The sequence below is a fragment of the Stegostoma tigrinum genome, chromosome 4 (genome assembly GCF_030684315.1).
Source record: "Stegostoma tigrinum isolate sSteTig4 chromosome 4, sSteTig4.hap1, whole genome shotgun sequence".
Classification (NCBI taxonomy): Eukaryota; Metazoa; Chordata; class Chondrichthyes; order Orectolobiformes; family Stegostomatidae; genus Stegostoma; species Stegostoma tigrinum.
The window spans coordinates 105414591-105430900 of record NC_081357.1 but is presented as its reverse complement, the minus strand read 5'-3'; the positions used below and the strand labels follow the sequence as shown (position 1 = coordinate 105430900).

General features: G+C 40.5%; 2 protein-coding genes across 3 annotated transcripts in view; one reads left to right on the top strand and one right to left on the bottom strand.

The window, feature by feature from the left end:
• Window positions 1–16310, bottom strand: part of mcph1 (microcephalin 1) — a 298002-nt gene that overhangs the window by 102870 nt on the left and 178822 nt on the right. The window contains exon 14 of one of the 2 annotated variants that reach the window (XM_059645583.1): window positions 5481–5875. The exons of the other annotated variant lie outside the window; for it this stretch is intronic. Within the exon in view, the coding sequence (XP_059501566.1) occupies window positions 5861–5875 (15 nt within the window). The 3' untranslated portion in view covers window positions 5481–5860. Of the gene's footprint in view, window positions 1–5480; window positions 5876–16310 lie in introns of those variants that run through there. 2 annotated transcript variants of the gene reach the window in all.
• Window positions 1–16310, top strand: part of LOC125452772 (angiopoietin-2-like) — an 82909-nt gene that overhangs the window by 19643 nt on the left and 46956 nt on the right. The window contains exon 2 of the mRNA XM_048531598.2: window positions 11562–11717. Coding sequence (XP_048387555.2) covers window positions 11562–11717 — 156 coding nt within the window. The remainder of the gene's footprint in view (window positions 1–11561; window positions 11718–16310) is intronic.

Sequence of the window (16310 nt, the reverse complement as noted above, 5' to 3'; positions counted from 1 at the left end):
GTGGACACTGTCTTACATTTGTACTCCCATTAGAGCAGAAGAGAAACCAAAGGAAGAAAACTGTATTCAGCCAGTTAAGGACTGCTGTCTCCAGAGGCTCTGTATCATTGTTCAATCACGTTCTCCCTCCCAAACCACCTACAATCTCCTAATCTGGGGTACATGTCCAGTTCCATCTCCAACTCCCCTGATGAAATTAAGCAGTGTTGTTAAATTGGTGGACTGGACTGTATTCAAGTACAAAGCAGAAAACCTGGATGAGCATGCACCACTGTCAAGGACTTGGTTAGCAAATGTGTGGAGCACTGCATGCCAGATAAGTCAATCTGGGTGTTCCCCAACTGGAAACTTAGGAGAAACCAGGAAATCCACTCCCTGCTGAAGACCAGGCATGCAGCATTCAAGTCAGTTGACCCAGACGCATACAGAAAATCCAGATATGACCTCTGGAAAGCCAGAGATGCCAAGAGGCAGTACCAGACCAAGCCAGAGGCCCAAACCAACCCTGCGGATTCCTGCTGCCTGTGGCAAGGTCTAATCAACATCATGGGAAACAAAATGAAGCAGTGCGAGACAGTGGATAAAGGCACATCCCTCCCTGATGCACGCACTGCTTTCTATGCTCAGCTTGAGCAGAATGCTAGCAGCATGGTATCACCTGCCCCAATAGCTCTGGATGCACCTGTTCCTCCTGCACCACTGCAGTTGTCAGATCAATCTTCCTGGGAGTCAACTCAAGGAAAACAATGGGCTTGAATGGAGTCCCTGGCTTTGCACTTAGATCCTGTATTGACAAGCTGGCGGAGGTATTCAGTGACATCTTCAACCTCTCCGTCCTACAAGCCAAAGATTCCACCTGCTTCAAGAAGACCACCATTATCCCAGCACCTAAGAAAGCACATGTTAATGTGCCTTAATGACTACTGCCCAGTGGCTCTGACCTCCATCATGAAGTGCTTCGAGAAGGTGGTCATGGCCAACATCAACTACAGTTTTCCAGTCTGCCTCAAACCCCTGCAAACTGCCTACCGACATAACAGGTCCACAGCAGACATCATTTCGCTAGCTCTGCACTCATCCCTGGAACACTTGGACAACAAGGACATCTGTATCAGACTCCTGCTCATCAATTACAACTCCACCTTCCACACCATTATCCCCTCCAGACTGATTTCAAAGCTCCTAGATCTAGTCTCAGCTCCTCCCTCTGCAACTGGATCCTCAGTCCCATAGTCCACAATCAGTGATGGTGGAAAACTGCACCTCCTCCACAATAACATTCAACACTGGAGTCCCCAAAGAATGAGGTCTCAGCCCTTTCCCGCACTCCATGTACACCCACGACAGTGTTGCCAAATTCCGAACAAACGCATCTCCAAGTTTGCTGATGATGCCACTGTGATAGGATGGATATAAAACAATGATGAGTCAGAGTACAGGAAGGAGATAGAAGGCTTCGTGATGTGCTGCCAGGATAACAACCTCTCTCTTAATGTTGGCAAAACTAAACAAATAATCATTGACTTCAGAAAGAAAGGAGGAGAACACGCCCCCATCTACATCAATGGAGCAGAGGCTGAAAGAGTCAAGTTCCTAGGAGTGATGATAATCGACAACCTGCCTGGGACCTCCCATGTAGATGCGACGGTCGAGAAGGCTCAGCAATTCCTCTTCTTCCTCAGGCAGATCAGGAAATTTCGCATGTCCATAAGGACTTTTACAGTACACCATAGAAAGCATACAATCTGGCTCCATAATGGCCTGGTACAGCAAGTGCACTGCCCAAGACATAAGAAACTACAGAATGTTGTATGCATAGTCCAGACCATCACAGAAGCCAGCCTCCCACCCGCAAACACCATTTATGCTTCTTATTGCCATGGAAAGACTACCAATATCATCAAAGATCCAAAGCACCCTGGTAATGCTCTCCTACAACCTCTTCTGTCAGGCAGAATGTACAGAAGCTCGAACATACACACAAGCAGGTTCAATGTCAGCTTCTTCTCTGCTATTCTTAGACTGATCAATGGATTTTGTAACTCAAAATAATGCTGATCTTGTTAATGTTGATCTTGTCTAGCACACATTCTATGTGGTGTAACGTGTATGCCTTACTCTGTCCAAGTTTTTTTTCAACCTATGATCTGCCTGTACTGCTCACAAACGAAGCTTTTCACTGTACTCAGGTACACGTGACAATGAATCAAATCAAATCATCTCTTTATTTGGTTTCTCAGCAACGGTGGATGAAATTCCAACATTGCTGCAATTGTGTCAGTTGACTCCAAAGTAATTAATTCCTGTCTTTTTTGTTTCCATTCTTCTGTTAAGAAAAATTAATCTTTCTTATCACTCACCTCTTGAAGCTGTGCATCTTTCATACTTTAATATTCTTACTCTCACTAATAATTCAAAAGGAAGGCAATGCTTCAGCCACAACAGTTCTTGTGTAAATCCCTTGAAATGGCAATTGTTTTAAACCTAATTATTTCTCTGCCCAACTTGTATTTTGAGATACAGAACAAGATAGATTTGAATGATTCATAGACAAAAAAAGTCAAATGATATAAAGAGCACATAAACTTTTTACACCATCCTATTAAGCTATTACATCACAGGCTATAATATTTCAATTGTCTTTCAGGATGTTTCATGTAAACCTCTGATAACTGCATTTAAACATCTTTGGAAATTCCGTTGCACAATGTCATAAATCATATTTCTGCCATTGGTATATGCAATAAATATTCTTGTTTTGATCTTTTCCCCCCATACAAAGCTTTATTAACTACAAGACACGTGAAGATGAACTAACTTAATAGTTGCTAGAATGATGGCATTCCAAACTGATACTGCACTGTGAAAAGGTGAAGGGTTAATATCTGAATTTAGAGAATGCCAGGTGCATAACAACTAGAAACAGAGAAAAAAAAAATACTCAGTATACACCCAGAAAATGGGTTCCTGTGGAACAGTGGTAGAATCCCTCTCTGAGCCAGAAGGTCTGAGTTCAAGTCTTGCCTGTGTCATAACATGTCTGAGCTGGTTGATCAAAACTATGTACAAGCTCAAAATGGACGATTGACACAATGACAAACCAGAAACATGAACAGTAGCACAAAATTATTGTTTTAATCAAACTGAGCCAAGCCAGCTATAAAATGCATCAAATTGGGAGGTTGGAGATTTGGTAGTTCACACACAGAAATGTGGAGACAAAAAGGCCACTGATGACCTTGCAGAATGTCTTCTAATTGGAAATAATTTCAATCTAGCAAACTGTAAACTGACATTCTGGTACGAAGAACAACAAGGCTCCATATTGCCCAGAGAGCAAGAGTCTAAATAGAATTTTGGAACAAAAGACTTATAGCTACAAGTATACAAATAACTAAAAACAGCAGAGTTTAGAACGGCCACAAAAGAACAAACCAAACATTGGGTTTATTCTAAGGGGCAGAAGTGAAACATATCTCCATATAATAAATGCGAGAAGAAATAATTGATGAAGGTTCAAAAGAGATTCACAACAACAATGTCAGGACGGTGAGGTTAAAAGTATTGGGACAGAGGTGACAGGGTGGGCTTAGTTGCTGAAAAAAAACTTGAAAGATGACCTGGAAGGGAGCTTTGAGCTAATAAAAGGCTTATAGTACGGATGTGGATGCACAACCACATGAATGAGGTACAGTCTCAATGTGAATATCAGGTTTAAGGAGAAGAAAAGACAGTCATAAGCTGATCACTTCAAAGTAAAGATGCATAAACTTCAACAAAAATTTATTCACACAGAGGAATTGCCATGCCATGAAAAAGAAAAAGGAGAAAAGATGAAATTGTAATTTGAATGGTGACACTATGTAATGAAACACCAATTTCTGAATACATTTTGCATTGATTAACAGAAAAGCATATACAGCTAAGAGAGGTACTTGCATTGTTATTAAGCTTAATTTTATCTTTCCCTCAGTTTTATGAGCTTCATGATGCTTGATGGTCACATAATCTTCCCATGTCTCAGCTAATTAGCCAGTGCAAGCTTAGAATGTATCAACAGATTATTTTAACTGCAGAGAGCATTGCAAATGAGTCTGATATTTCCATATAATGTAGATAAAAATTGTACTCGTTGGTTGTGGTCATTGAATAATAATTAAAGAACTTGATAGATTTCTCAGTTCAGTATTGCGGTGTTATTAGCTTTATTTGTTTTGGCTCCACTGTTTGATCCTGCTGCAATTTGAATCCAGAGTTATCTTCTGGATTACCAGAGCAAGTCCTTATGGAAAAGTTTCCAATCTGAACTTAAAATTTATTGGAATCTGTGTTGTGAACACATGTATATCTATCAGACAAATATGAGACTACACCCAGAATATACTGCAACTGGGGTCCCATAGTATGTTTAAATTATCATAGAATCCCTACAATGTGGAAACAGGCCATTCAGCCCATTCGGTCCTCTCCATCTCTCCAAAGACCATAAAATCCAGACCCATCCTCTCATCTTTTCCCTGTAATCCTGCATTTACCATGGCTAACCAACCTACCTGCATATCCCTGGAGATGATGGGCAAATTAGCATTGCCAATCCACCAAACTTGGTCATCTCTGAACTGAGAGAGGTAACCAGAGCACTTGGGGAAAACCCACACAGACATAGGGAGACTGTGCAAACTCTACACAGACAGTCACCTGAGGATGGAATCAAACTCGAGGCAGCAGCCACCATGCCTACCCATGATTCAAATTCCTGATTCTGTGTTTGTTATGAAGAGACCTTTGGCAAGGTTTATCATTGGTATTTCCTGGTCATCGTGTATGTCCATCCTTGGGACACTGCAGATCGCCAAGTTAGAAAAATTTATAATAGAAAATTAGTGCTACCTTTTATTCTGTACGGCTATCACCAAGTTGATCTGGAATATTGATTGCAGTAATTTTAGGGGGAAAAAGCCACTTAAACCAATAAACTACAATATTGCACAATGCACTTTTTGTGTGCCCCTTCTAATTCACTTGAAATACTTGATAGACATCAACATACGAGTACTTCACTCTGGAATTCAGGTGCATTGAAACTGCAACTCCCAGTGTGGAAAGAAAATGCTTCAGTCAAGCAGCTTTTGTTTAGGTTGCTCAGTTTCTATCTGGATCAGGACTAAAACTGTATTGTCCAGGGGAGGTGTTGTATTTACATGCATGTATACACATATGCTTGTGTAAGTGAGTGTGTGCATAGACACACACACTGACATTTCGTGTTAAAAGGTAGTATAAAACTACCTGCTCTCGAAGGCCTTCAACAGTTTTCTGAGGTGTCAGGAAAGGGTCTGATTCTGAATTTTCATAAGTTGGAACCCATGTAACAATATACAATACAATGTCCCTTTTATTGTCACATGTACCACTTTGTACGAATACAGTAAAAAAAAACTTTTACAATGTCTGCCTTCTTATGGGGACATCTCAGGTACAGGTACCAAGGTACAATTCTTGGATAGAGCAGAGGGATAAAAGTAGTTGCTTAATTACATAGTTGAAAACAAGTTAAAAATAGAAATATATCACGAGGCATAGTAAGGAGTTAACATTAGTGTTCTCATGTAAGGATTGTACCCTCACACTGGTCTCTGTCCAGGACTTGCTCTCTGCACACTGCTTCAGGAACTCCTTCCCATGTGCTGCTGTGGGGCCTCTCCTCTGCTCTAGGGCTCACTGCTCGCAGTGTTCTGTGCCTCACGGGGTGCACTTGCAGGACCCTGAGTGCAAAGTCATGCTGCTCACTCCAGCCTGCCGTGGGTCTTGGCTGCTCCCTCTGGTCTTCCGCGAGTCTTGGCCTGCTCGCTCCAGTCCTCTACAACTCCACACTCTGGGGGGAATGGAGAGAAAGGGATAAAGGAAGAAAAAAACAGGGAAAAGGGTAAAAGACCTGGCGAGCAGAGGATCTCTGACCAGAGCATCCTATTTTGCCACCATCTGTGAGGCCTGATAAACTTGTGGTGTAAATGTACACTTACGGAATTCAAATATCAGTTTCTTCCCACACCTGGGTTTAATACTTACATTACATAGATTAATAATTGAAGAGGACAATGGACTGCAAATGCAGTTGATACATTCAAAACACTGGAAGGCAATAAAAAGACAAGAGGAAAGATAGCCCCATGCCAAGGTCACAATGAAAGTCAGATATCGGAAATTGTTGTTACAAATCAGATTATATAACTAGGATATGCACAAAATAAGACACAAGAACTATGAGGCAAAAATATCATTAAATACAATTAGAACATTTATATCACACTAATTGTTACACATGTTAAGATGAAGTTGCATTTAAGGATATACTTGCTTTATTGGATATAAAATTAACACAGTTCATGAAAGACTAGAAAGATTCTTGCCAGAGAATACTGGGTATGTTTAAAAGTCTTCCCACTCAAAATTTATAATGTATTAATAATTTATTCAAAAAGGAACAAACTAACTTTTGGGAAAAAGTACTACTGGAGGATAGATCATTGACTTGGATGATAACATGCAGATTTTAATACAACTATTCCTCTGACACTTGTGTTTTGCTCATGTGTGAAAATGAAAGAACAGTCTTCAGAGTTTCCGCATCATTGAGGCTGAGTGATATTGATAGAGAATTTTCTCCCTCAGGAGGTTAATGTAAAATATCATCCGTGAGTGAATAGGTTTGCATGATTTGTGGAGGAACCAGGCATGACTAAATCTTCTTGATTCATGTTTTTAGGTTCTAAATTTTCTTGATTGTCGCCATATTTGCAAATGTTGATAATAGTAAAATTTAGCCAATCTACAGGCGGTATGATCAAATAATCCTTAAAGGAATCTTGAATGGTTATTTTTCCAATGGGCAGACCAAGTGAATCTATCTTCCATTTCTCAACTAGTTATCCAACAATATTGTAGCCTCTAGCCAACTCATTCAGCTCCAGGCATAATAGTGGGTACTAATGTTTAATGGTTGAACTTTGAAGGGATCAGGTGAGATCATAAAAACATAATAAGAACATAAGTAGTAGGAGCAGGAGTAGGTCATCTGGCTCCTCAAGCTTGCCCTGCCATTTAATAAGATCATGGCCGATCTTTTTGAGATTCAGCTGCACTTACCTGCGCACTCACCATAACCCTTAATTCCTTTACTGTTCAAAAATTTATCTAGCCTTGCCTTAAAGACATTCAGCGAGGTAGTTTCAACTGCTTCACTGGGCAGAGAATTCCACAGATTCACAACCCTTTGGGTGAAGAAGTTCCTCCTGACCTCAGTCCTACATTTGGTTCCCTTTATTTTGAGGCGATGCCCTCTAGTCCTAGTTTCACCTGCTAGCGGAAACAACCTCCCTGCCTCCATCCTATCTATTCCCTTCATAATCTGATATGTTTCTTAAAGATCTCCCCTCATTCTTCTGAATTCCAATGAGTACAATCCCAGTCTGCTCAATCTCTCCTCATAATCCAACCCTCTCAACTCTGGAATCAACCAAGTGAATCTCCTATGCACCCCCTCCAGTGCTAGTATATCCCTTTTCAAGTAAGGAGACCAAAAGTGCACACAGTACTCCAGGTGCGGCCTCACCAGGACCCTACACGGCTGCAGCACAGCCTCCCTGTTTTTAAACTCCATCCCTCTAGCAGTGGCTGACAAAATTCCATTTGCCTTTTTAATTACCTGCTGCACCTGCAATCCTACTTTTAGTGATTCCACACAAGGATGCCCAAGTTTCTCTGCACAGCAGAGTGCTGCAATTTTTCACCATTTAAAACATAGTCCATTTTGCTGTTACTCTTAATCAATGCGTGATGATTTGTTTATCACACCCAATGAAGGAGAATGCAAAATTCTGTCCACAATTAACTAGGAAATAGAAAGCCACATAGCAGACTGCAATAATTTGTTACAAGAATCCTTATCTTTTACTTTTCAGTGACAAAACCACAAAGAATATTCAATTCTGTTAAGGTTGAATACACCACCCATGTTGCAGTAAGGGTGATGCCATTTAGCTGCTAACAGAAAACTTGGTCATTAACACCATGGTAATTAATTTTGAACAGCAATAAGGAGAGCTGTTAAGTAAAACATTTTTTGAGAAGATTGTCTATGTTAGATTAGCTGTGCGGGGAGGTTAAAGTGGCATTGCATTTACCTTCTTATATTAGTTTCTGTAGATTTAAGTGTTACTATTAAATGTTATGTATCCAAACTGTAAAATATCTTCCATGTCAAGTTAACTTACAATAATAGAATTAGTTGCTTCTTTTTAAGGATGTTGATTATCTTAAAAATAAATCCTAGATATTGACATTATGTTGGCAGGTATACAGAGGGAGGTCAAGTTTGTAAAATGCTAATGGTCCATAGAAAGTCTCTCAATATCTATCTGTCTGTGCAAAGCCGCTAGTTTATGTAGCATCTCACTCAGTTAAGTATTCATGCCAAACTTTCTTACGGGGAATTTTAAAACATAGCAGAAATTTCATTAAATCATGAAGTTATGCTCGAGACAAATGGACCATTTGCAAAGGACTGGAGTTTTCTTCCTCCCTCTCACACAAGAACATTGAAGTTTCACAGAATTGTGTTAGAAGGAAATCATTTTCCCTTAAAGTCTGCATTAGTACTTTTCTTCTAATTAATTTCCCACTCTTCAATTTAGCCAAGTAAAAAAGATACATGTATAATGCACCTGATAAGCTTTGACTTCAAACAACCTTAATTATTGATATTACATTTAACAAAGGTTCTAAATGGAACTTTGTTAATTGGCTCATGAGGAAATGAAATTTCTCAGTTTTCTACTCAGCACATATTGCAACTCCAGCTGAGGGCCACTGTCAATGCTGGCCTAAACCAACTCCGAATGGCTGTAAAAATTCAGATTCCACCTTGCTGTCCTAATTAAATATATTCTTGAGTTGGCAAGAAGGAAAGCAAACATTGAAAAGAAGATGAATGATTTGAATGGGATCCAGAGTATTTTATTTAGCTAAACCTGGGGTTACAAGCTCTAATCTATGGGACCAGAAACAAGGGCTGATTCTTATGTTCTTTTGGCCAAGTCAGAGTTGTGCTGGAATTTTATGGTGGAGTTTCCACCACCAGCCCTAGCAAGATTTCCCACCATATTTTACCAAACTCATCTCATTAAAGACCTCCCTCACTCCTATGGCAGCCCTCACATCTGACCCCAGTCCTATCTTATCATGTCAGAGATCGTAAGAACTGCTGATGCTGGAGTCAGAGATAACTCAGTGTGGAGCTGGAGGAACACAGCAGGCCAGAGGAGTAGCATCAGAGGAGTAGGAAAGTTAATACTTTGGGTTGGGACCCTCCTTCAGAAATGGGACTCTGAATTCTGAAGATGGTCCCAAACTGAAACATCAACTTTTCTACTCCTTTGATGCTGCCTGGCCTGCTGTGTTCCTCCAACTCCACATTGTGTTATCTCTATCTCATGTGCTGTTTGTGAAATAAGTTGGCACTCAGTGGATATCTTGGATTTCACTGGTGTCCTTTGTGGCTGTGCCATCTTTAAAAAAAGCCATGGTGCACTTAGACACGCAATATCAGTCTGGAGCCATCCTGCAATGATCCTGACATTTGCCTTAAACATGTCCGATAAGGGAAAATTGGCTCCCTGATGTTTGGGTAGAGACCTGGAGCGGCCGTTAGATGGACAGTGCAAAGGCAGGGCATCCTCTTCCACCAGGGCCAGCAGTGAAGGCCATGACACTATACCATGTCAAACTGGTCTGAATTTGCCACCCAGTTTAAAGCAGTCTCAATCATCCTGAAGGACTATCGGAAAAGAAGTCAATGATTTTCTCCACTCCACCACCAAAAGTCTGACTATCTTCTCTCCGATACTTTACACTCATTCTGTTTCTGCTATTATACCCATCTCCCACCAAGGCTTATGTTTTACCATTCTCACTACTGCATCTTACCTAACATGCTATCACCAACCCCAAGCCCTGGTGCGACCAACCCTACATGCTCTCTGCACTGCCTACTCACTCACATAGGACACTTTCCCACCTGCTCCAAAAGTAATAGGTGTGTTACCCATTTTCATCTCCCTTAATACTTGCCTCGCATTCCAGGAGGAAAACAGCCCCAAAAATTTGACATTCAAGGTGGGTGGTGGGGTTCAGCTCCTCACCACTTACATGGGGAGCAGTCCTGACTGACCACCCCGAGTGGCTGACTCACCATTTCCAAGCCCTGGACTGGTATCACAGGCAGTGTGCTTGACTTACTGCCTAGGATCTCCTGAACAAAGGTCATGCTCTTTGACTTGACTGAGATCTGCTGACAGTCATGACAAGTTTCCTGTTTTTGTTTCTGCACTAAACATCAAGGCAAGTTAGAATTAATGTCAGCGTGTAACCTTGGCTCAGAGGACAGAGACCAAAAAGCTGCAGCAAAACAGTGCAGAGATGCTGTATGCTACAAAAGCGAGCAAAGTACCCAGAGATGCAGCTTGATTCAGCCCATGTGTTGGGTATGTGCTCCAAATGCACAGCATCCTAACTGCAAATTGCAATGATAGTTGCCAATAAAGGTTGGGGTGCAGCATTGAAATGCAGAAATAGTTTAAGGTGTACCACAAGGATTCTTAGGAGCTGGAACATATTGGATGCCAATACCTGTGAATGTGGGTACATTACTGATGCCCATGGTGAAGTCCTGACAAGTTGGTGATCAATATCCAACGTGACTAAGCTTTTGGTGCAAACAGTGAGCTGAATTAGCTAAGTACCTGCTCTGCTTTCTATAATGTGTTCTCAATGTCAAGCTTGTTTGGTACGTTTGCTAGATTAGATTAGATTCATTTATTTGTCACTTGTACTAAGCATAGGAATACATAAGTACAGTGAAAAGTGCACAAAATCGCCATTCACTGGCACCCACTGGGTCCAAAAACCAGAATTAAATACAAAGAGCAATTCATTGATTTTTTTTCATGGAGACAATCATTTAGAGGAGGAATAAGATCCACATATTCAAAATAATGAGAATTCTTGCAGATGATAAGAACTGAACAAATGAACACAGGTTTACAACGATTAAGCCTCAAATAATACAACTAGATTAGGAGAAATTTCTTCTCTCAAACTCAGTGAAATAGTACAGCATTCTACATTCACTTAAAGTGCTGGATTAGGCATCAAGTTGGAATTTGAGGATAGATGTTAATGTTGATCTCTCTCTGCAACTTCTCAACAGCTATATCATCATATCTTGCACCATGTTCTGTTATCCTGATGCACTTGATTGGTACGATTTGCCTGCAAAGCACATACCTCGGTACATGGGACAGTAATAAATCAAATCAAAAGATACACACAGGGGTTTTATGGCTCCTATTCCTGTGGATAACAGCAGTGGTAATTGATCAAATGTAAAGATAGATGTAAATCCTGGAGTTCTAGTTGGAAATCATTTTGGAGTCAGCAGTATTTTTGAATCTAAATTTCAGAGTTCAGAGATTATACTAAGGCCTGTATTTCCCCTATTGCAGCTTGAAAGCTACATTCAAGACAGTATGAAGATTGAAATGGTGCAGATCCAGCAGAATGCAGTACAAAACCATACGGCAACTATGTTAGAAATTGGAACAAATCTACTTACTCGGACAGCTGAACAAACCCGTAAATTAACAGATGTGGAAGCACAGGTAAGGATTATTGGTCTTTAGAAATAACCTAGATTTACACTGTTTCCTATGTTTGCATGCCAAGATTTAGCTAAAAATGATTCCTCAGTAGTGAAATCAGGTAGATTCCTTCTTTAACAATGCTCATTTTATTCACCTTTGGGAAGGCTTGTTAGCCTTTCTTAGAAAGATGCTTTCTTCCTTCATGTGAACAGCTGACTCCCACTCAATACCTTTCACTTAAAAGCTTACTAAGATCTGAATCAATTTAATAATGAGATATGAAATAATAAAATCACGTTTATTTTTGAGAAAGACAGGGCAAGGTTGGACACTATTTTTCTTCTTCAATTGTGACATAACATTTTCCACAACATTCCGCACAGAATTTATTCAAATCGCGACAAGGTGGCAATGACAGAAAATCATATATAATGATCTTCTAATGTAATGGGCAGAGTAGGGTGTTATATTAAATTTAAACACCAAAAGAAACTTGGATGTTCATTTTCAGGAAGACAACAACTTGGTAAACCTGATTTTAAGCATAGGTAAACTGAAACTGGATATAGCAAAGGAGCTTCAGTTTGTACATTTCTCACTGAATGGATATTTAACACTAACAAAATACATATTTCAGTTGAGACAAAAATAGCCCAGCCCCAACAGCGAACTAAATTCAGAACGTGCAGCTTGCACCGTCTCCCCACACTCTCACAGTGAAAAGCTGGTAATCTGATAATTTTAAAGGTTTCTTGAAAAATACAAAATCATCAATAAAAATGATATGCAGATTCTTCAGACTTCACGAGGCAAATAGATCCCACCAAAATTGATGTTTCAGAAGAATTTATTTTGGATATCCTTCCGTAAAGTAATTCATTTTCCACTAACAATTGAGTCCAGAGTTCAAATGGTGAAGTAAAGGCAATGAATGTGTAAGTAAAGAAGTTCAAAAGAAGTTCACCCTGTGTTAATCAACAGAGGATACAATATGATCTTAATTTCAACACTAACTGTTACTTACTGTTCCTCTCATCTGGAAAACCGAAATTCAACATTTGGTTAAAGGCTTAATTGACAACACATGGAGATTACCCAGACTACCATTCTCTAAGGGAAGTAACATTTTTGCAGATGCACCTGATTAACTGTAAGTGTAAAATTAAGCGGACATGAATTTGATAGGGTGTTCAAACAAATATTGCTAATGTGTGATAAATACCGCGTACTCTAACCATTTGCTGACCTAAGTATTAAAATCTGAACAAAAAAGGAAAATGGATATGTGCACCCGAGCTTATGCTAACACTTGGATGCAATGAGTAAACAGCTCATATAACAGTCATGAAAGCATTGATATTAAGTACACCAGTTTTACTCAGAAGTAAAGGTGGTCGATATGAAACTCATCTATGAGAACTCAGACACAAGGCATCTATAAATACATCACATAATTGTTTTGAGCTAATAAGGGGGATTCATATCAAGTAATGCAACAAGTTAAATCAGGCAGTAATTTCATACATGGAAAAAAACAATAGCAATCATTGTTCTGTGTAAGCAGCTTTATCTTTCCAATACTGTGCTACAATCTGTAAAGACAAGAGGAACTCTTGGAAAATGGATATTCACCCTGGATCAGAGATTTTGGACATTATATAAATGTAGGATGAGCTTTCCCTAATTCCTTTAAAGAATGTGAAACAAATCATAAGACCATTTGAAACAGGAACAGGACCAGGCCTTTCAGTTCCAGAAGTCTGTTTCTTCTCTTCAAATTGTGTGGCCTTGTTCTAGATTCTGAGGGGAAACATTCCTGTCAAGCTCCCTCAGAATCTCATTTGTTCAAACTACATTGTCACACCCCTTCAGTCATATCTTCTTTAAAGGTAAAAATGTATGCAAGATCATAGTTGATCAGATGATGGCCTTAACTTTTCTACCCACTCCTCAAAACCTACAGCTCTCTCGCAAATCAATAATCTGTCTAAATAAACCTTGAGTATATTCGATGGCTTAACTTTCACTGCTTGATGTGGAAGGAATTCCAAAGACTATCAACCATCTGAAGAGAAGTAATTTCTTGTCAGTCTTAAATGGGAGATCCCTTATCTTTAAACTGTGCCCCATTATAGATTCCCAGGGGAAACATCCTCATCAAGTCCCTTCAAAATTTTAGTTGTTCAAACTGCAAAGTGTCACACACATTCAGTCATATCTTCTTTAAAGATAAAAATGCATTTACTTTCTCTTTTTAACCCATCTTTACAGTTGTCTGTTTCAGGTTTTTGCCCAATTACTCTTCCTGTAGTTCTTTGCCAATCTCATCCTTTGATTTTGCTTTGTCCACACAGTTCCTGCTCATTCTCACAGTCACAGAGTCATCCAGAACACAAACATACCTTTGGGCCCAACCAGTCCATGCTGAACATGATCCCAAATTAAACTGCCCCAGCTACCTGCTTCTGGCCCATATCTCTATAAATTTATGAAATGCCGTTAGGATTATGCCCAGCATTTGTATTGATTAAACATTGTAGCTGAAGACATTTGCATCTATTTTGTTCCATATGTAAACTAATGGACTAAATCGACCGGGAAGGTCTCGGGTTCATTCTGAGCCAAGGGATGGTGGTATCAGCCTGCCCAATTTGGTAAAATGGCCAGTTGAGTAAAGGATGGAAAACTACACTTTAGGCTATCATCTGATGGCCCAGTGCTTGTGAAGCCTGTTGGAAAATAACCGGTGAAGACAGAATCAGGTTTGTAGCAGTATAATCTGTCAAAGCATGAAAAATGGCTCCTGAGGAACCAGAGGAACACTGGTATGATCTCCACGGATGCTTGAATCCTAACAAGGATCACTTCTTTTACTTTGGTGCATGATATCATACTTGGGCCAAATGTCCCAGAATCCTCCACTACCATCCTTCGGTATGCCTTATGCCATTGACAGGAAAGACTCAGCAGAGGTTGTAAGACAATGGTGTACAGTCAGGAGATGGCTGCTTCAGAAAACCTGAGTTTTTAAGACTGAATCCTGGAGTTTTAAACAATCAGACCAAACATGAACACAGAAGCTCCTGCTCATTGGGAAACACTGGTCACCCACATTGAGCACCATTCGACAGGAATACTGAATTGAATTGAACTAAATTAGCTTTATTGTCATGTGTACTGAAATGAGTACAGGCAAAAGTTCACAAGTTGCCAATTACGGTGCCACCTTAGGTACAAGGTACCTAGGTACAGATTCTTTGGAAAAGTGCTTCGGAAGAAAAATCAGAAAAATAAAGAAATAAAAAGTTCAGCATTACAGATTGTAGGAATAAATTAGTAAATAGAGAAATAAAAAGTTCAGAACAGCAGTCCTTTCAAACAAATCCATGCTGGCACCCAGTCTCCAGGGTTCACTGGGCCTTGATTCCAGACCATGCAGGGCATCCCTTTGAGGCTTTCATGGCCAGGAGACTGCTCTGGAATCAACTGAAGGCTGGAAGTGTATGCTGAGGCCATGCCAGGCTGAAAGACTACGATGGACCCTGAAAGACCATCATGCTGGGCCAAGAGGATGCCATGTCTAACTAGGAGTCCGCCACACCACGGCATCCACTCTGGAATCACTTCGAGGCCAGAAGTCCATGTAATGTCATGCTAGGCTGAGACACCGCAGTATGCCACCTAGAGACCATTACACCAGGTCAAGAGGATGGCATGCCAGGTTGGGGGACCACCACGCTGGGCCGAGGGACTGCCAAACCAGGTGCCAGGAGACCAGAAAGCTAGTCTGAGGGACCGCCATGCCAGATTGAGTGGACTCCTTTCCCCAAGTCCACGTTGAGGCCATCACCGAGAAGAAAGAGGAGAGAAAAAATATAAAAGAGAAAAATAAAAGAAAAGGAGAAGTAGTAATGGATGGAGCGGATAACCTCTGGCTTGAAGGTAATCCTGTGCCACCATCTTGGATCAAGACTGGGATGGATAATGGTAAGGATACAGAATGTGTTCTCTTGGTTAAGGACCAATGTCCATCACCAAGAATGGTTATGTATTAGCAACTAAGCTGGCTGAATCCAGAAGGGCACAGAAATAACTGCACAGAGGCTGGTATCCCATCATCCAGTCATCCCTTACTGACTTGTGCACACCACATTGGCTGTGCCAGCCAGCTCTGAGTCAGTCCTCTGAACCAAATCCCTGGTTTATATTGGTTGGCCAGGCCTTCCTGATTGGCTCAGGTCAACAACCACAATTAAGGACCGCATAGTCAACAAGATCCAGCTGGTTCCAATCACTACGGACATATCTGCCAGGTCTGTGGTGAGAAAACCGACATGAGGGGAAAACGTGCTTCATCCAATCCTCTCTAATAGATGTTTTGTAGATGTACATGTCTGTGACGGTACTGGCACAAATAACCATCATCTACACTTGTGGAGATGGAGCAGCAAAGATGTGGTAGATGAAATTTAACACAGAGAGCTATGAAGCAGTACATTTTGGTAATAAGAACAAAGGGAGACAACACAAAATAACAACAAAAAACACAAGGGGGTGCAGAACAAATCTCACTTTGCTATTCAATAAGATCATGGCTGATCTGATTATTCC